Below are 20,494 nucleotides of genomic sequence, written 5' to 3' on the forward strand. Positions count from 1 at the left end.
AGTCGAAAGAGAAAGATCAAAAGCAGACGACAGTTCTACAGATAGAGTCAGATACCGTTAGCAACGTTCCTTATGTAAGTGTGTTTTGGACTCAACATTTTAAATTCCAATTTCCTGACTTTGACTGAAAGAGAGGTAGAGACAATGGGGATAGAGGTTTTAGGTAGAGAAACAGATAGAGATCAAGAAGTATGGGAAGAGGAACAATATAATGGAACAGAGGAGAGGAGAGAGGAGGGGATGAGAAGAAGAGGGAGGAGAGAGTGAGATTGGAGTGACAGAGAGAGATGGGAGAGTGAGAGTATTCCGAAGGGAACATGGAGAAATATATCTTCACCTACACATGCAATTTTTTTGTGTACATAAAAAAGTAAATGTTAGGTTATATGAAGCATTGGGAATCCACGATAACTCAGTGCTTATGCTTAGAAAGACTATTTCGTGTTAAATATCCACAGAGTTTCACATTTTCATAAAGTGTTTTTCCCAAGCCAGTATTCTGGGAATTAAATATTTCTGTTCATTTGTCACTACTTTCAAACAGTGTTTTTGTTTGTTCCCAGTTTTTCAATATTTATTTCATGTTAAAATATTTTTATTTATTTGGAAGGAATTTTAAAACCCTGAAATGTGTGAAAGAGTGATAGGACTATCACATCCAAATGTGCTGATTTGATGACATCTTGTCCTATTTTTGTTCCATAATTTATTTTCTCTGTCTGTCTCTTGATGTGTGTCTGGATATGCTTCTTTCTGAAGGCAGTTACATATGCTGCATGCCTTTATCTTCGAATACCTGTGTATTCCCAAGATCAAGATATAGTTTAGATAAACACCATACAGTCCTCACCTGGAAATGGAACATTGGTATAAATACTATTGCCACCTGTTGTTCATTTCATGTTCCAATTGATTGTTTGCTCTAGTAATGCTCCCTTTGTGGAACAGAATCCACTCTCTGAGTTAGGTGTTGCATTGAGCTGGTTACGTCCCACACCAAAGTCTGTCAGGATTGAATTAAACTTGGAGGGGTGAACCTTTGGAGAGATCGGTGTGTGTCTTCCTCATTTTTGTATGTTGTAGGGAAGAATATCTTCAGTTGGATCACATTTGATTTCTAAAATCATGACACACTAGCGCAGATCTTCATAACGGTGACCATGATAACACTGATACGCTATTTGACTTTTTTCTTTACAGCAGCTTCAGATCACAAAACATGGTATTCGCAGTGGAAAAAGCCTAGTCCAGCACAGCCATTTCCCAGCAGCTAATCAGAGCCAGGCATCTTTTATGAGCTGTTTTCCATAACCAGAGGAATTGCTTGAAGAAGTTGAAGTGGAGTTCTCCTGTAGGGAGGAGCACCCTTGTCTCAAGCTGCTTTGGTTTTAGTTATGGCAAATGGTTGCTCATCCTGGAATTTTTCAAAATCAATTTCATTTATGTATGGTTTTCATAAAATAATCATACCTAATGCTATTCATTCACACTTGAAAATCTGAGTTTTCTCTAATTTTCTCTTGATTTTATCTTACGGAAACTTGCCATTTCCTGTAGTAAAGTTCTGGTGCCAACCAATTTTCTAATTTGCTTTCATCCAAAAATGTGTAGATTTCAGCTTCACTTTAAAAAAAAAAAGATTTATTTATTTTATTTATTTGAAAATCAGACTTACACAGAGAGAGGAAATGCAGAGAGAGAGAGAGAGAGAGAGGTCTTACATCCGATGGTTCACCCCCCAATTGGCTGCAATGGCCAGAGCTGCACGGATCCGAAGCCAGGAGCCAGGAACTTTTTCCAGGTCTCCCACACAGGTGCAGGGGCCTAGGGACTTGGGCCATCCCACTGCTTTCCCAGGCCACAGAGGAGAGCTGGACTGGACTTGGAGCAGCCAAGTCTTGAACCAGCGCCCATATGGGATGCCAGTACTTCAGGCCAGGGCATTCACCCACTGCACCACAGCGCCAGCCCCTCAGCTTCACTCTTGAAAGGCACTTTTGCTGAACCTGGAAAGAATATCCTAGCTAATATTTCTCTCTCTACGCCTTGCAGATATTCCACTGTGTTCTGGTCACGATGCTTTCTGATAGCTTGAGTGATCCATGGTGACTGTCTTATTTGCCTATTTTTGTGTCCCTGCTTTCAGGATCTGTGCTCCTTCTCTGACTTACAGTAATATGACCACAATGTGCCAAAACATGGCTTTCTTTGAATCTATTTTGTTTGATATTTTCTGAGTTCCTTTAATTTGTAACTTTTTAAAAAAGATTTATTTATTTACTTGAAAGTCAAATTACACAGAGGGAGAAGGAGAGGCGCGGAGAGAGAGAGAGGTCTTCCATCCACTGGTTCACTCCCCAGATGGCCGCAACGCCTGGAGGCACTGCAATCCGAAGCCAGGAGCCAGGAGCTTCCTCCGGGTCTCCCACGTGGGTACAGGGGCCCAAGGACTTTGGGCCATCTTCTACTGCTTTCCCAGGCCACAGCAGAGAGCTGGATGGGAAGTGGAGCAGCCAGGACTTGAACTGGCACCCATATGGGATGCCGGCATACAGGCAGCGACCTTACCCGCTATGCCACAGCACCAGCCGCTAATTTGTAACTTTTTATTTTTGTCAAATTTGGGGAAATTTCACAGTGACTGCAAACATTTTTTCCTTCCTGTAGGCAGCAAATAGATGGGTTTTGTTTGTTAATCCATTCAGCCAGTCTGTGTCTTTTAACGGGGGATTTGAAGGCATTTAGATTGAAGATGACTATTAATAAGTAACTACTTTTCCCTGCCATTTTCCCAAAAATATTCCTGTTTTTTACGTTGAATTTCCTTTGAACTTTTACTGAGGGATTTTCTTCCTTTACCTTCTTTTGTAGTGATGACCATGTTTCTGTGTGCAACAAATCCTTAAGCATCTTTTGTGGGGCTGGACGGGTGGTGATAAATTCTTTGAATTTCTGTTTGTTATGGAAGGTCTTTATTTCACCTTCGTTCATAAATGAGATCTTTGCAGGTATGATATTGTTGGATGACATTTTTTTTCTTTTAAGCCTTGGAGTATATCTGGCCATTCTCTCCTAGCTTGTAGGGTTTCTGATGAGATGTCTGCTGTGAGTCTAACTGGAGATCCTCTAAAAGTACCATGACATTTCTCACATGCACATTTTAGAATCTTCTCCTTCTGTTTTACTGTGGTGAGTTTGATTACAATGTGGCATGATGAGGATATTTTCTGGTTATGTCTATTAGGAGTTTCATGTGCTTCCTTACTTGGATGTCCCTTTCTTTCTCCAAATTAGGAAAGTTTTCCGTTACTATTTCATTCAAAAGGCCTTCTAATCTTTTCTCTCTTTCCATGCCTTCAGGAACTTCTAGAACCTGTATGTTGGGTCACTTTATAGTATCTTGTAGATTTCCAACAGTGTTTTTTAGGTTTCTAATTTCCTCTTCTTGTGTTTGGTTTGACTGTATTCTTTCCTGTGCTTTGTCTCCTAAGTCTTATATTCTTTCTTCTTTTTTTTTTTTTTTTTTTCTACAGGCAGAGTGGGCAGTGAGACAGACAGAGAGAAAGGTCTTCCTTTGCCATTGGTTCACCCTCCAATGGCCGTTGCGGCCGGCACGCTGCAGCCAGCGCACCGCGCCGATCCGAAGGCTGGAGCCAGGTGCTTCTCCTGGTCTCCCTTGGGGTGCAGGGCCCAAGAACTTGGGCCATCCTCTACTGCACTCCCAGGCCACAGCAGAGAGCTGGCCTGGAAGAGGGGCAACCGGGACAGAATCCGGTGCCCCGACCAGGACTAGAACCTGGTGTGCTGGCGCCGCTAGGTGGAGGATTATCCTATTGAGCCGTGGTGCCGGCCCATATTCTTTCTTCTTCACTGATTATGTTGTTAAGGCTCCCCACTGCATTTTTAATTCATTTTATTATATTCTTCATTTCATTTTGATTTCTCTTTAAGGTCTCAATTTCATGGAGGAAATTTTATTTCATGTCCTGTACAGATTTCAGTAGTTTGTGCATTTATGTCCGATAACTTCTGTGTAATCTTACGATCAATTTTTAAACTTCCATTTCCTACATTTCTTCTGCCTCAATGTATTCACAATCTACTGTTGAAGGGTTTTACTCTTTTCAGGGTGTCATGTCGTGTTCCTTATTCTTGTTTCTTGAATTGGTGGGTTTGTTGTTTGGCATGTGTGGAGATACTTGTTGGTTTCTTCCTTTTCTTCTTCTTCTTCTTCTTTTTTTTTTTTTTTTTGGTCTAGTGGATTTTATCTGTGTACTGTGGCTCTGTAGATAAGTGGAATGTCTACTTTAAGTGAATATCTAGCTTGTAGTGGGTGTGATCAGGGAGCTCTGTTCAGTTCTCCAGGGTTAAGGGCATGTCTGAGGTGATACACCCAGGTTTGGCACAGTAAATCTCTCTCTCTGTTTTTTATCAGAAGGGAAATTTTTTCTGCTCAGCTGAGCTCCTCTCCTTAATGGAGACCAGTGCCTTAGCGCTAGCCCCAGTGGCTATAATATTCATCCACTCTGTCGCAGGGAGCACACAAAGGATCTGTGCAGTCCTCAGTGTAAGTTTAGATTCTCCAGCGATGTCTCTCACCAGGTAACCAGGAAGCCCTGAGCATGTGGAGTCTCCCAGTGTGAGTGCCCAAAGTCCCAGCCTCACCGTGGATCCTGCCTCACACCCTCAGTTTTTTTCACAGTCCCAGTAGAGAAGCCTCACAAAGTCACAGGCTCCTATCCCCCTGTTAGTTCTTCCCACTAGTCAGGGGTCTCCACTCAACTAGTTGCTGGGCATGGACACGAGCTGGCACAGCTGTTACATATGTCCAAAATGGCACCTGCTCTATTGGCTTGTTACAGAATGGCATTGTAAAGTGATTGGGGAAAGAGAAATTGTGTCCATACTTTTTTTCTCTTCTAGTTTGGAAAGTACACTTTCCTCGTTGGGGCTGCAAGCCAAGTTTTCTCTAGGCTCTCTTTGCAGCTTAATCACCAGTGCCTTGGACTACTGCTAGTACTGTCTGGTCTCACCTCACTTTCCAATGCCAGTGCGTAGGCTCTCGGTTGCTGGGCAGGCTCTCGGCTATTGGAGTCCCAAGTTGTGGGCATCCGTGCCATCCACAGGAGGTCCACCATGTCCCTCTAATTTTGGTAGAGTTTCCTCTGGCATTTTCTCCCCAACTCTTCCCTGAGACTACACTCTTTCCACTTTTTAAAAACTATCTTCTCCTGGACTAGGGCAGTAAGCTCTAATTTTTTCAATCATACCTTTCTTCCTTTTTCAGACTGACTGTTTCCAATTGATGTATTTTCAAATTCATTGTCTTCAATTTGCCATCTCACTTGTGCTTTTTAGTCCACCCACTGCATTGTTCTTTCAGATATTTTTCACAGCTAAAGTTCCCATTTTGAAATATCTTCTGTTTTTGTGCTGGGACAGCCTCTACTTTTTTTAATTTTTTTTTTTCATTTTCAGCACATTTGTTTTAATGTCTTGGAGCACATAGCTGCTTTTGTTGCATAATTTTCATATGAAACTCTTAGAGATCTGGTCACATTTCCCTGGCCGTTATATATGGAGTAACATCTCATATGGAAAAGAAATGAAACTCATTTCCATATTTTCTAATTATTGAATAGCTTAAGTTACATGCTTATAAGCAGCTCCATCTATGTGTTCATAGAGAGAACAGGACCAGAAAAGAAGGCCCATACCCTTGTACTGCTTATTTTGAATTTAATGATTTCCATATACCATGAAAATCCATTATGTTACAAACCAGATAAATTGGAAAAAGATGAGTAATCCTTCAAAAGAGTTTTTTTCCTTAAAAAATTCTGTGAAAGTGTTCATGTACAGTTTTAAAATTCTATGGGTATCTCAAAAAAGAACTCAGATGTCTAGAATTTTCAGCCTTGAATTCTGGGTTCATGGTCTCAATACATTTTGACAATGAAAATCTAAAAAGGGTGATCTGACTAGGAGAAGGTATTCCCTACATAGTGGTTTATGGAGCAAGAATGCCTGTGAGAGCCAGTTCTTACTCTCATTTGACGAGGACTGAATATATGGTATGCAAAGAAATCAATCTAAACATAAAAACACAACTCATCAAGAGAAGGAGAGAGACTGACTCCTTGTTGAACTATTCCCTGCATGATGGAAATAGTCTTTGGGTGTTAGGCTCTTTCTGAATTGAGGTTCTTTCTGTTTGGGCCTAAGCAGTTATATTTTTAGTATCATAACTCCTCTATTAGAAACATGTTAATTAATTGAAATTCTTTCTTCTGGCTTTGTGTTACGTAAAGTAATAAAAATCAGTTATCATTAAGGTTTGGTGCTTCATATGTATTTTGCTTTGTCATTACTCAGACTTTACCCTGAAACCAAGAGTTTCATAATTATGTAACCATATACTTTAACATTCTCCTGTATCAGCAGTTTTTTCTTCTTTTCCCTTTTACAGTCTGGAATTATAACAGTTACCAATTTAGACACAGTGAGTGACGTTATCCATATGGCACTACCAGTGCTAGGATTAAGTGTAAGTAATCTGAAAGATACTTTGAGTTAAATAACAACTTTGGTTTTTGAGATGAATATATTTTCCCTTTGATCCAGATACATGCACACATGCTTACAGTGTATATTTGTAAAATACAGTTCCGGGCAAAGAGACCAATTGTAGGCAGCAATATATTTTGTCCCCAGAACCATGTGCACATGTGGGAATGGAAAACGTTGGAGATGTATTTGTCTTTGTATGGGTATTGCTCTTCTGTTCCGATTTTAAATTTCATGTGAACTGAAAGCCATAATTTAATGAAATTGGAGTATAATTTCAGATTGCTATTGTCATGTATTTTATTTTTTTTGTGTGTATATATATAAATGTATATATATATACACACAAAAATATCTTACATGCTTCCTAATAACCTTGTCTGTTGGATTGCTATTTCTGTATATTCTGGTTTCTCCAATCCCACACCTATCATCTCAGTGTACACAAACCTAATAGACATGTCTAGTTGAATTTTTTTTTTAATTTTTGAGGGTCGGAGAGGACAGAGATAGCAAGAGGGATGAAGACAGACACAGAGAGAGGAAGACACAGAAATACATAGAGAGGGTGCTCGCCTCTGTTGGTTCAATCTCTGGATGCCCACAGCACCTAAGGGTGGTCTGAAGCTAAGGTCTGGATGCAGGAGTACGATTCAGGTACCCCACGTGGGTGGCAGGAACCCAGTTACTTGAGAATTCATAGCTGCTTCCCAGAATGCACATTAGCAGGGAGCTGGAATCAGGACCTAGAACTTGGATTGGAACCCAGCTATTGTGGCGTGAGTCTCAGGCATCTTCAAACCACCATGCTAAAATCTCACTCCTTGTAAATTTGGACATGAAGAACACCTGCATAAAAGCTGTATGCCTTAGATGCTGATTCAGGGAATGATATATCTGGTGCCTCTAATAAATTATTAAAGAGCAAGATAAGAGTTGAATGAAAGCTTGCTCTTCGGGGAATGTGTGTGCACACCACATACATGTCTTTTTTAAAAACTTGTTTTATTTGAGAGACATAGACAGACAGAAGAGTTTATGTCTATGGTTTCACTCGACAAGTGCCTACAGCAGCAGTAGAGCTGATGCCTGGAGCTGAGAACTTAATCCAGGTCTCTTGTGTAGATGATAGAAAGCCAGCTAAATCCAGTAAAACACAGCATTCTTCAAAGAGACTGGAGATAGCTGAGAGTGGAATGATCAGGATTAGACTTACCTTTACTAGTGAAGTGGCATAAATATGATTCTTTATTCCTTAGGTCACTTGGGATAATAGCATTGTGATCCTTGTCAAAAGTCATATGGCATGAATCTGGGGTGTAGTCTTGGAGGCTCAGAAAGGGACCGAAGTTATTTCGGTCAGTCCTGTTAACTCGAATAGCATTGGCACTGGTCCCAATTATTTTCTTGTTTGGAAATGTAGAAATGCTAAAGAAATACATCCTTGATCTGGCTAAAAAGCCCATGAGAGTTTCTCAGGCATGGAAAGCCAAGACACTGTGGCAAAAAAATGACCTAAATGGAAGATCTCTGTGAGTGAGATCCCAGTGGAAAGAACAGGCCATCAAAGAAGGAGGCACCTTTCTCTGAAGGGAGGAGAGAACTTTCACTTTGACTCTGGCCTTGTCTAATAAGGCCGGAGTTTGTGAACCCAAGAGGTTTCCATAGCCTTGGCAGCTCATGACAAGAGCCTCGGGTGATTACTGACGTCATAAATAAGAGTGTCAACTGTTAAATCAATAATAGGAGTCACTGTGCACTTGCTGCCCATGTAGGATCTGTGTTTTTAATGTGTTGTACTATGTGAATGAATGGTAAGACTTATCTTCAAACAGTACTTTATGCTTTGTATGTCTGTGTGGGTACAAAGTGTTGAAATCTTTACTTAGTATATACTAAGTTGATCTTCTGTATATAAAGAGAATTAAAAATGAATCTTACTGAAGAGTTGGTTGGGAGAGGGAGTAGGAGATGGGATGGTTTGCGAGTGGGAGGGTGGTTATGGGGGGAAAATGCTTTCAAAATTTATATTTATTAAAGTTTTCTAAAAAACAAAAGAAATACATCCTTGAAGTATGCCCTGACAAAGACTTGTGATACTTAGTTCTTTTTGTCTCTAAGGGCTCAGAAATGGACTACCAATTGTGGGTCTATTCAAACCAGAGAAAGACCTCTTACCCGCTCATCGGTAAGTGTCCAGCAAAATAAAAAATGAAATGTATTGCTTCAAAATGGTAACTATTAATTTCCAGACTATGCATTGTTTGTTCTTAAGCTTAAATATCTTTACAAGGGAGAAAACAACCTCATGTAGTCAGTACTCATTTATAAAAGGAATTGCCAAGTGTATACTCTACCCTGGGTGCCTGACAACATATCTTCATACAGCAATTTAAGTTGTAGTTGGAAAAGAAACTGAAGTTTTATTCTCTGCTTTTCCATGTGGATAGCACAACTGTCTTGGAATAGTCCTTTTTTTTTTTCTTTTTTTGTAATGAAATGAAAATGGGGTCGAAGTTCATCTCTCCAAACATTTGATTGATGCCCATATACTGGTTTGTATTCCCCTTTCCATTTCTAGTCTCATAGGTAATCTCTATTTTTAAGTCTTGCAAAATCTGTCAGGTCTATGTCCAAGTATACCACTCTCCCTCCTCCTTCCTTTCTTATTCTTTCTTTTAAGTTTTATAATAACATACTTTCAGTTTACTTTAAAATCATATGCTTAACCCTCCACTAAGTAAAAAATTTACCAGTAGTAAGAAAGAACAACAACACTCTTCTAAATAGTAGAGGAACAGGTTATTATTTACAGACAAGGGCTTTAAACAATAATCACATCTCAAAATGTGAATTTTACTCATATACATTAAATTTTTGTACTCTATTTGGTACCACAGATCAAGGAAAGCATATGATATTTGTCTTTTTGGGACTGGCTTATTTAACTAAATATAATGGTTTTCCGATGCATCCATTTTCTTGCAAAAGACAGAATGTTGTTCTTTTTTGTGGTTGAATAGTATGTATATAGCACATTTTCTTTATCCAGTCATTGGTTGATGGACAGTTGGGTTGATTTTATATCCTAGCTATTGTGCAATTGAGCGACAATAAACATGGGGGTACAGATAACTCTTTCGTGCACTGATTTCCTTTCCCTTGGTAAATTCCCAGGTGTGGGATGGCTGGGTCACATGATAGGTCTATTTTCCTGTTTTTGAGGAATCTTCATACTGTGTTCCATAATGGCTGTATTAATCTACATTTCCACAGATGTGTATTAGGGTACCTTTTTCCTACGTCCTCACCAACATTTATTGTTTGTTGATTTCTGCATGAAAGCCAATTTAATTAAGGTAAGGTGAAACCTCATGGTGGTTTTGTTTGCATGTCTCTGGTAGCTAGTGATCCTGAGGATTTTTCTTGTGTCTCTTGGCCACGTGAATGTCCTCTTTTGAAAAATGCCTGTTCAAGTCCTTTGAGCATTTTGTAGCTGGGTTGCTTGTTTTGTTGTTGTTGAGTTTCTTGAGCTCTTTATAGATTCTGGATCTTAATCCTTTATCTGTTGTATAGTTTGCCAGTGTTTTATTCCATTCTGTCGGTTGCTTCTTCACTTTGTTGAGTGTTTCCTTTGTAGAAGCTTCTTACTTTGATGTAATCCCATTTGTGTATTTTTGCTTTGATCTCCTTGCTTCCAGGGTCTTTTTCAAGAGGTGTTTGCCTATGCCAGTGTCTTGCAGAGGTTCTCCAATGTTCTCTAGCAGTTTGATGGTATCATGTCATAGATTGAAATTCTTGATCCATTTTGAGTGGACTTTTGTATAGGGTATATAGGTATATAGGTAGGGTTCTTACCTCATACTTCTGCACATGTATATACAACTTTCCAGCACCATTTGTTGAAGATACTGACCATTCTGTAGGTATTGATTTTAGCTCATTTGTCCAAAGATTAGTTGGTTGTACATGTTGGATTGGTTTATGAAGATTCTATTCTGTTTCATTGATCTATGTATTTATTTTAGTGTCAGATCCAAGCTGTTTTGATTATAGTAGTATGCTTTTTTAAAAAAAGATTTATTTATTTATTTACTTATTTGAAAGTCAGAGTTTCACAGAGAGAGGAGGGGCAGAGAAAGAGAGAGATCTTCCATCCGATGGTTCACTCCCCAGTTGGCCACAACGGCCGGCGCTGTGCTGATCCAAAGCCAGGAGCCAGTAGCTTCTTCCAGGTCTCCTACGTGGGTGCAGGAGCCCAAGGACTTGGGCCATCTTCTGCTGCTTCTCCAGGCCATAGCAGAGAGCTGGATTGGAAGTGCAGCAGCGGGGTCTTGAACCGGCATCCATATGGGATTCCGGCACTTTAGGCCAGGGTGTTAACCCACTGCACCACAGTGCTGGCCCCTGTAGTATGCTTTTAAATCTAGTATTGTAATGCTCCCAGTTTTGCTTTTGTTGTTTAGTATTGTTTGAGCTTGTTGGGCTCTCTTGTTTTTCTGTATGAATTTTAGCATCATAGTCTCTAGATCTGAGGAGAATGCCTTTGGTATTTTCATTGGATCACATTGAATCTGTAAATTTCTTTCTTTCATATGGACATTATGATGATAAGTCTTCTGATCCATGAACATGGAAGATTTTTCCATTTTTGTCTGTTTTCTATTTCTTTAATGCTCAATAATTTTCATTGTAGAGATCTTTCACCTTCTTGGTTCAGTTTATTTCAAGGTGTTGACATTTTTGTAGCTATTGTGAATGGGACTGATCTTACCAGTTCTTTGTCAGGCTTGGCATTGTCTGGGTACACAAAGTCTATTACTTTTTTGCATTGATTTTATATCCTGCAACTTTACCAAGCTCTCTTATGAGTTCCAGTAGTCTTTTAGTGGAGTTTCTGGTTCCCCTGTGTTTATGAATGTGTGTGTGTGTGTGTGTGTGTGTGTATACATGCATGCATGTCATCTGCAAACACATATATATTTATTGTGAAATTATGTCAAGAAGTTATTTGAGCATGATTAAAAATTAAGATAATCACATTCAAACTCCTAAAAGGTTTTTTGATGAACAAACATGTACAGTTCAGCCATTCTTTTTGTTGAATTTTCTAGCACTTGATCTTGAGGTTGTTGATAAAAACATTATACTTCTCCTAAAATAGTTGTTGAATTAACCTATATAAAGAAGAAACCATTCATGAATCATCATGTGTTTCAGTGTCTCTCATAGAAACAAGCCCTGGAAAGGAAGGGAGGCATACTATTTGTCATAGACTTTGTAATATAATGCTGGTGATTTCTATGAAAATCAAACAGTATTACTTACCTGGGCAATCTTCCTATTCTTCTTTCAACAGTCATGTAAAGGAACTAATGTGTAATTTATAATGTTTTCAAGTCACTTACAAAATTTGAAAATAAAGTTTCTGTTCTTTCTGAATGTACTTTGTCAGTCTCAAAATTCAGGAATTGCTAAATACATCTGAGGACAAAAGCCAACCACCGATTTTATGATGTTTCTCCTTAATTTTGACATCTTTGTAACAAGATAGCAATAGAGGCCGGCGCCATGGCTCACTAGGCTAATCCTCCGCCTTGCGGTGCCGGCACAGCGGGTTCTAGTCCCGGTCAGGGCGCCGGATTCTGTCCCGGTTGCCCCTCTTCCAGGCCAGCTCTCTGCTGTGGCCAGGGAGTGCAGTGGAGGATGGCCCAAGTTCTTGGGCCCCGCACCCCATGGGAGACCAGGATAAGTACCTGGCTCCTGCCATCGGATCAGTGCGGTGCGCCAGCCGCAGCGCGCTGGCCACGGCGGCCATTGGAGGGTGAACCAATGGCAAAAAGGAAGACCTTCCTCTCTGTCTCTCTCTCTCTCTCACTGTCCACTCCGTCTGTCAAAAAATAAAAAAAAATTAAAATAAAGATAGCAGTAGAGTTAGTGTGCAAATCAAATACTGTAAATGAATTTATTGAGTAGATGGCATTTGTTTATGTAAAATGTTTTTTCTGGAGGATGATTTGGACCCGAACAATGGCATGCACTGTGACTGGCTCCAAGAAATCCTAAGAGTGTATCTGTCGTTGGTGACTCCTAGCGGTCATTATGGATGTGTGTTTAATATGCTCTCAGTTCCTGATCATCTTTTTCTGTCCTGGTTATGCCGATGGTTTGGTTTTGTTAATATTGCAGTTGTAGAAGCTTCTTTTACCATGAAAGAGACAAGTTGCTATAATTCTTGCTCTGAACAGGGTATTAATGTCCCATGAAATGAAAAATTTAACTAATATGTCAGAAATTGAATAAAGGGAGCTTTCACTTTGTTGTTGAAAAGAAAATCCCTTTGACAGCACAGAATCGTGAAAACATGTTCGAAGTTTAGTTTTTGAGAGGCAAAAATAGACACAGAATGTTAAATTGCTAGTTCTATCCTTAAAGGTCCACGAAGATTGGAGGTGTCCTAGGGCAAGGGCCAGGAGCCAGAAGGCAGGTCATCAGTCCAGTCTTGCACGTGAGTGGCAGGAACATCAGTGTTCAAGACAACAGCTCTGCATCTTAGGGTCTGATCTGCATTTGCAGAGAGCTTCAGTCAGGATCCATGATCAAGGACCAAACCAGGTGGTCCAATGTGGGACAGAGGTGTCTTCATGGACATCCCAATTGCTAATACCCACCAGGAGCAGAGGATCTTGAGAATTTCTTGGGTTGCCAGCAATTTAAAAATGAGAGAGGAAAGCAATGACATTACATGTACTCCGTGAACATCAGTTGGTAGGATGGCTCTGGGTCTCTAACACTCTGCAGCACTCCCTCAGCTAGTGAGCTGTGAGGGGCTCCCGAGAGGGCCAAAGTAGGAGGGAAGTGTAACAGCAGACCATGGCCCCAGAGCTCTTGAGAATCACAGGCTATAAAACTGACAGAGAAATGAAGTCTCTTTTCATGATCTAACATCGTGGGAGAGAGATTCTAGGTTACAGCAACTCATGACATATATGGCCCAATCATTTAAAAAATGCAGACCACTGATGTTTACTCATGTTTACTCATATGAGGACGTTAAAAATCTAGTTGGAGTCAAGGCAGATTTTAGCAGGCCTTCTACTTTACAACGGAAATAACAAGTCATCAGTGTGCAGTGCACTGAGGGATCTTGGTCTTCTAAGCTAGGCAATGGGCTACTACTTCTGTTTGCGTTGGAAAGGTCCTCTGCCTGGGTGCCTGCTTTATGCAGTGCCTCCCCAGAGAGAGCACACCTGATGCTCACTCCCAAGACACAGCTCTCTTCCTTGCAGAAGCCCCAGGAGAACTTGAGCTGTCCCCGGTGCTGTACCCACACTGACAACAAGGCATGTTTGATCATACCTGTCACCATCAGCCTGATGTGTATTGAGATTTCTCTCTGCCTAGGGCATGAGTGTCCATATGCTATCCAAGCAAGCTACCATCGAGCTGCCTTTCATAATCAGGAACCGGGGAAGTCCACCTCCGCCCTGAGCATGGAGGATCCCGTTCTGGAGATCTTGTCTGATGGAGGGATCCAGTTCGTGTTGAAGCCCAGGCACACGGCTAAAAGGCAGCGCCGGTGCGGTAAGTCTAATTTCCAGCAGGGTTCTGCTCTCTGCTCATCCATGCATTCCTGAGAAAAAAATTCATGACAGAGAGCTGTTCTCCATGAGGGAGGAGGTGTGCATAAGTACAGGGACCCAGTACTCACCAAGAACCAGGCTTAGAGAAACTGTTCAAAGTCAGAACCCATCTCACTTCCAGGAGGATTGTGGTGGTTCTTCTACATTAGAACTTTTGTCTCCTCTGGATACCCTGAGCATTTGCTCCATAAAATAATGCATGCACAAACTTATGTGTCTGTAGAGAGAAGTTTCTTGTGGCCTGGCATCATGGTACAGTGGGTTAAGCTGCATCCTGCAATCCACATCAGAGCATTGGCTTGAGTCCTGGCTCTCCCAGTTCGGATGAAGCTCGCTGGCTTTATCAGAATGTGCCTGGGAAGGAAGCAGAAAATGACCCAAATACCTGGGTCCTTTGTCTCGCATGTGGGAGACCCAGGTGGAGTTCTAATCTCCAGCCCTGTCCCTGGTTGTTGTGGCCATTTGAGAAAAAAACAGTGATGAAAGATGTCTTTCTCTGTGTGTTATTCTGTATTACAAATAAATCTTTACAATGAAGAGCATCATGTGTGAAGGCCTGGAAATGAAGACTAAGCATTCCAGAGGGTAACCCTGAACCTGGAGTGAGAGCAGGAAGTAATCAATGTACTGCATGCCTTAGACTTACCTTATATGGAAGATCTCCAGGATGGTGAGAAACTGTGGCATTGAATTTGGATCTCTTCTGGCTTGGGCTGAAGTGGCTAGGGGGTTGCTTCCTGAATTGATCTCTTCATTATGCCCACGGCATGCTGACTTCCTCCAGGCTTCAGATGCATATCTAGACCAGACATGGACTGAACAGTTACGATCAGGGATGTTTCAGCTTTTTGCTTTCCAGTCTCTCCCTACTTGTCAATATTCTTTTGAGAGACCTTTCTCTGAAGAACAGTTTTTAGTAAGGTGGGAAATATTGTGGCAAGAATATAATGATTTCCACTGTGAATGGTGTTCGTACTTTTCTTGTGAGGATATTCTGTGATTTATATAGCTTATAAATGTGTTTTTGGTTGTAATTTTGAGCATATAGCAATATTCTATAAATGTTGCTCCTATGCAAGATTGTGAATCTGAACTTTGTAAACATCCACAACCCCCATTTGGGCAAGAGAATGCCACCACCAGAAGTATCGCCAGGAGTGTCAGAAAGGCTCAGTGTTTTTGAAGTGAGCTTGTTGAATTATGCAACGTGTCTCATGGAAAATGGCTGCTGTTTCCATTGGTCACAGAAGCAGCATGCGCTCTCAGTAAATAATGTACCTTATGAAAGCCTCAGCTAAGCACCGAAAGTATTTTTGTTTGAGAAAGATTGTAATGGCACTCATCTCTCTCTGTTCCCATATGTTCTGGATGTATAGATTCATATCAAGGTATGGAGCATGATGCTTCATTGCTTAGCTGTGTGACAACTAAGTAGTGGATTATGTCCCAATAGATTTTTAAATAATGAAATCAGGTGAGTCCTAGGTGTACCAGGTTGCGCACGAGTTAAACCATGTATTCTTGCCTGTTTTAAAGAAAGAGTTGGATATGGTAGTATGTATGAGCAGCCTCCTGCATTTGAGATGGCATTTGCTTTTTTCTTGTCTCCTTTTAAAAGGTGGAATTTTGAATGCTTGGTGTTGGATTACTTTGTGACTGCATGCTATCTGGAGAGTACTAACTAACCAGAAAGAGAATGGAGATAAAGTTTACTTTAGGGTGAGGAAACTGATGTGTGGGATCCCTTACACCATTTGATTGTAAATGATTACAGAAGAAAGTAATTCTCTTCACGGTTGTGATGAGTTGTGTGCCATGCTGAGTAATACATTATATTAGTGCAATGAGGTGTAGATAGCATCATTCTTAAACAAGTTGAGTCAAAGGAAAGTCCAAAGAATTGAGTAACTGGACTGGCTGATGAAGTGGCACATCTTGGAGCCTATCCTGGCTTCCTCAGTGATATAGCACCATGAGGATTGCCCTCCCTTGTTTGTCTGATGGTGATGCATTCAGGGGCCCAGAAATGCCAAGAAGATGGCTGATGAATGATATTTGGGGAGGGGGCCGGTGCTGTGGCACAGCGGGTTAAAGCCCTGGCCTGAAGCGCAGCTGTCCCATATGGGCACCAGTTCTTGTCCCGGCTGCTCCTCTTCCGATCCAGCTCTGTGCTATGGCCTGGGAAAGCAGAAGAAGATGACCCAAGTCCTTGGGCCCCTGCACCCATGTGGGAGACCCAGAAAAAGCTCCTGGCTCCTGGCTTCGGGTCAGCATAGCTCTAGCCGTTGTGGCCATCTGGGGAGTGAACCAGTGGATGGAAGTCCTTTCTCTGTCTCTACCTCTCTCTGTAATTCTGTCAAAATTAATCTTAAAAAAAAAAAAAAAAAAAAAAAAAAACAGATTGTTTTTGGCAACTTCACCCATCTGTCTATCACACTGCACCTTGACTCCTCTGGTGCCTTTTATGATATTCAGCATAGATCGGTCATTTAAGAAGAAAAGTTTAGGTGCCTTCTTAAGAAAACGTGCACAGCTGAGCAGTAGATACTCCAAACTCATGTTTTCCTTGGTGATCCTCTTTTCTGTGGAAAATTCCTCTTCAGCGTTCAGTTGGCAGAGCTTGATGGGTAGCTAAAATATAGGCTGTATAGCTTGGCAGGGTGGCACAAGGAACAAGGCCCCACGGGATCCTGCCACTCATTTGGGAACCAAGTGAAGAAGGTGAAATCAAATCACCTGGGGAACAGGTTAAGCTTTGTAACCCTGAAGAGTGAGGGAGGTAGAGGCTGGTTGAGTGATATCAGGGAGCTTGTGTCATGAAGTGCAGATCTCTTTGATGGGAGTGAGTTGCTGGTGGTTGGGCATTCAGACTACCAAACAGGAAATCTCATAGGGAAAGGTGACTTAGCATGAAGTAGATTATGAGACTCCACTTAGTTTGAATGTCAACTGTATTTTTTTGCTTTTCAAATGAGTTCTGACACCTGACTCCACTGGGTAAACTTAAGAGGATGTGTATAACTCAATGTGAGGTGTCTCATTATGCAAAAAAATAAAAAGCAAAAACTGTAGGTAGCACTGCCAGAATTGAACCTGAGCAGCTTCCTCAAGTCTTTATATTTCATTTCTGGTTGATGAATTGATTGTTTGATTTGAGAGACCATCACACACATGCACAAGAGAAGGAGAGAGAGAGAGAGAAAAGAAGAGAAGAGTTGAGTTGAGTTTCCTATCCTCTGATTCACTCCCTAAATGTCAGCCGTGGCCATGGGCCAGGGACAGAACTGGAATCTGGTATTTACATCATGTCTCCTTTGTGACAGGCAGGACTAGAGCTGGAATTTGGGAACTTATTCCATGTTGTGCTTGTGAGAGGTAGGAACCCAAATTTGTTAGCCATGCATACTGCCTCAGAGGGCCTGCATTTGCAAGAAGCTGGAATTGGGAGCCAAAGATGGACATCAGGTCCAGATGCTCTGATATGAGCCTAGGGCATCTTAACAATTAGGCTAAACACCTGATTCTAACTGCCAGCTTATAGGAAATTGGGAAGAAAAGTTCATGAACGTCACATGGATGGTACTAGCCAATTTCAGATCGTAAGCTCTTGTACACCACAAATGGATCAGTTTCTGTCTTTTCTAAGGCTGGAAACAGTCACCTGTCAAATGGAAAGGGTGGAAACAGAATCTGTCAATGATCCTCTACAGCTAATGGTCTCACTTTCTCCTCAGGCTTTCCCACAAACTGTCTGTCATGCTGGGGCATTACCAGAAGCCATAATGACCTGCCCCAGGACTCCCCTCCTGCTATTTCGGTGCCAACACTCCTGAGAGTGTCTGGTGTTGAGGACCTGACCCTCACACTCTGGGTAGGTATCATTTTGATCTTCTGAAGCCCTCCTCAGGAGTGAGCGTTCTGAGGGCTTGGTGTCATCATCCAAAAGTGTTTCAAATGAGGCCATCATTTGTCAGTCCCTGGCTTTGGCTGACATGCCTTCTTAATGTGACCTCAAAGAAGAACAGTCAGCTCAGTTATCGTGGTCTTACTTCAAAGGCAACAGGAGAAAGAACCGTTCCGTTTATTCTGCTGGTTTCAGCGATGTTACCCAGTCACCTGCTCACACACAGCAAAAGGAATGTTTCTGAATCTCTTGGAGTCGACATCCCCCCATGTTCCCCTTTTAGCCTCTTCCTTGAAGTGTTCCTTCATTTCCTTTTTGTCTAGATGACTCAAACTTAGAACTCAACGTCCCTCACTGTGGGCGTGGTTTGTATTTCAGATGATTAGATGGATCACCTGCCATTTATGTATCCTTCTATCATAAGAGAATGTGTCAGAGGAAAGCCACAGAACGTGGCCTATGTTATTTCCCAGGAGGGCATTTAAGAGTTGGCACATTGATTGTCCAGCACATCTACATACACTATGCTAGATGTAGGGCATTTTTTGCGAGGTGGGGAGGAATGTATCAAGTTAGTTCCATGCTAGATGGTGCCCCAGCCCTTGCAGCATTCACAAGTTGAAGGAGTTGCTAGGATCCTCATCACTGTGACATCATTCATGGATAAAAGGAAAGCATGAGTAAGGTGATGTCCTATGCCCAAGGTCTCATGAAAAGTAAGGGACCTAATAGATGACAGATTCCTGGAGATACCTGACTGTGACACTCCTGTTCCCCTCTTGGCATGAAGATGAGGCAGAAGGACATGAAAGTCAAAAAGTTTGGCAACAAGTGTGGCAACGAGATTTTCCTAGTTGGGAAAGGCCATCAGTACTAGGAAATAATGAGAACAGCATGGTAAAACAGGAGAGAGTGATTCACTAAAAGCTTGAAGCAGAGAAGTTTGGTGTACAAGTTTCATTCCTTGAAAAGGAAACTAGGTTAAAGCCAGCATTCAAAACAATTTAGTGGGTGGACACAGATCAGATGGATGGGTTGAACATATATTTAGAGACACTGAACAAAATTTTCTTCCCTCACTTCAGCTGCTGCTGTGTCAGTTCCCATACTCTTCTCTACAGGGGGCTAGCTTTTGTTCTGGGCTTGTGGATATGAAATGTCCTTTAATTAGTTTTCCTTTTTCTTTTCCACAGGAAGTGATTCGTATTATCAAGCAGAAAGGGCCAAAGACAGAGAATATTTTTCAAAAAGTTGGTGACATAAAGTCATTTATAGCCCTAAAGGAAAGATTTAACACAGGAGATAGAGGCGACTGGGGCAATGAATCGCCACTTGTGTTAGCAACACTGTTAAAGGTAGGGGGATTCTGGCATCATCTATGCACAATATGGAAGCTGTGTGATGGGTTTCATTCCTCGTGACATCTCAAGAAGAGCAGTAGGCCTAATCAGTTAAGCGTCTGAGAAACTGAAAAACACATCAGAAACTCCAGGTTGTAGGCAGCTACTCCCTTCATTGGACAGACTCTGCTTGTTAGATAGCTTTCCCAGTCTTCAGACTCCATGCTTGCTGTCCTCATCTGAATGCTCCATGTAGAATTATGCTAGCATAGTTATAATTGCCCAAGCATCTTCCAAATAAACCCTGGTTATTCATATAGAATTTTGGCCAGTACAAATCTCCTGCATTTGCCAGATTTGACAGTGTCTTCCTAATGACATCAGAGTTTCCCAAAGAAACTTTATTTGAAATTTTGAAAACCATTCTAGGTGTTTTCCACAATAAGCAAACATTGCTCTTAAAATGAATTAAAAATACATACAAATGCCAAGAAAATTCCATTCTTTTCATTGCCATTCTTTCCCCTGTCTCTTATGCCTTTGCTTCACACGTGGTGTCAGGACTCTGCTATTTGGAGCTGCCTTCATTTTGACTACTGTTGGCATCTTATGTTCATTTCCATTGTACTTAAGCCAATACTCCTAGTTATAGTTACATAGTAACGAGCCCCAGCACAAAGCTCAGCTTGTGAATCTGACTTTGAAAGTGTTGCAGCAGGCAAAGCTAGGTTAGAAGTTTTAAAATGTTGGGCCTGTGTTTGGCATAGCAGGGTATGCTGGGGGTTGGAATGCTGGCGTCGTATATCAGAGCCCCAATTCAAGTCCTGGCTGCTGTGCTGCTGATCCAGCATCCTGTTAATGCATCTGGGAAGGCAGTGGAAGATGGCCAAGGTACTGAGGTTCTTGCCTCCCATGTGAGAGGCAAGGATGATGCTCTTGGCTTCAACCAGGGTCTGAACTGGATATTGCAGCCATTCATTTATGTAGGATCTCTCTCTGTCTCTCTTCCTCATTCATGAACAGTGTGCGTGTATGTGCAT

At 41.4% G+C, this 20,494-nt stretch overlaps 1 protein-coding gene across 1 annotated transcript; it reads left to right on the forward strand.

Annotated features, from left to right (window-relative positions):
• The first annotated feature begins 9 nt into the window (after positions 1-9).
• On the forward strand, positions 10-20,485 carry LOC149119050 (rho GTPase-activating protein 20-like). Its single transcript, XM_089325339.1, has 6 exons — positions 10-74; positions 6,470-6,547; positions 8,689-8,755; positions 13,972-14,151; positions 17,945-18,081; positions 19,308-20,485. Exons 2-6 carry the CDS (start codon positions 6,521-6,523, stop codon positions 19,533-19,535), a joined length of 639 nt encoding a protein of 212 aa, XP_089181465.1. The 5' UTR covers positions 10-74; positions 6,470-6,520; the 3' UTR covers positions 19,536-20,485.
• The last annotated feature ends 9 nt before the right edge of the window (positions 20,486-20,494 follow it).

This window comes from Oryctolagus cuniculus, unplaced genomic scaffold, assembly GCF_051225735.1.
Source record: "Oryctolagus cuniculus isolate XC-2025 breed Fujian yellow rabbit unplaced genomic scaffold, ASM5122573v1 ptg000100l, whole genome shotgun sequence".
Taxonomy (NCBI): Eukaryota; Metazoa; Chordata; class Mammalia; order Lagomorpha; family Leporidae; genus Oryctolagus; species Oryctolagus cuniculus.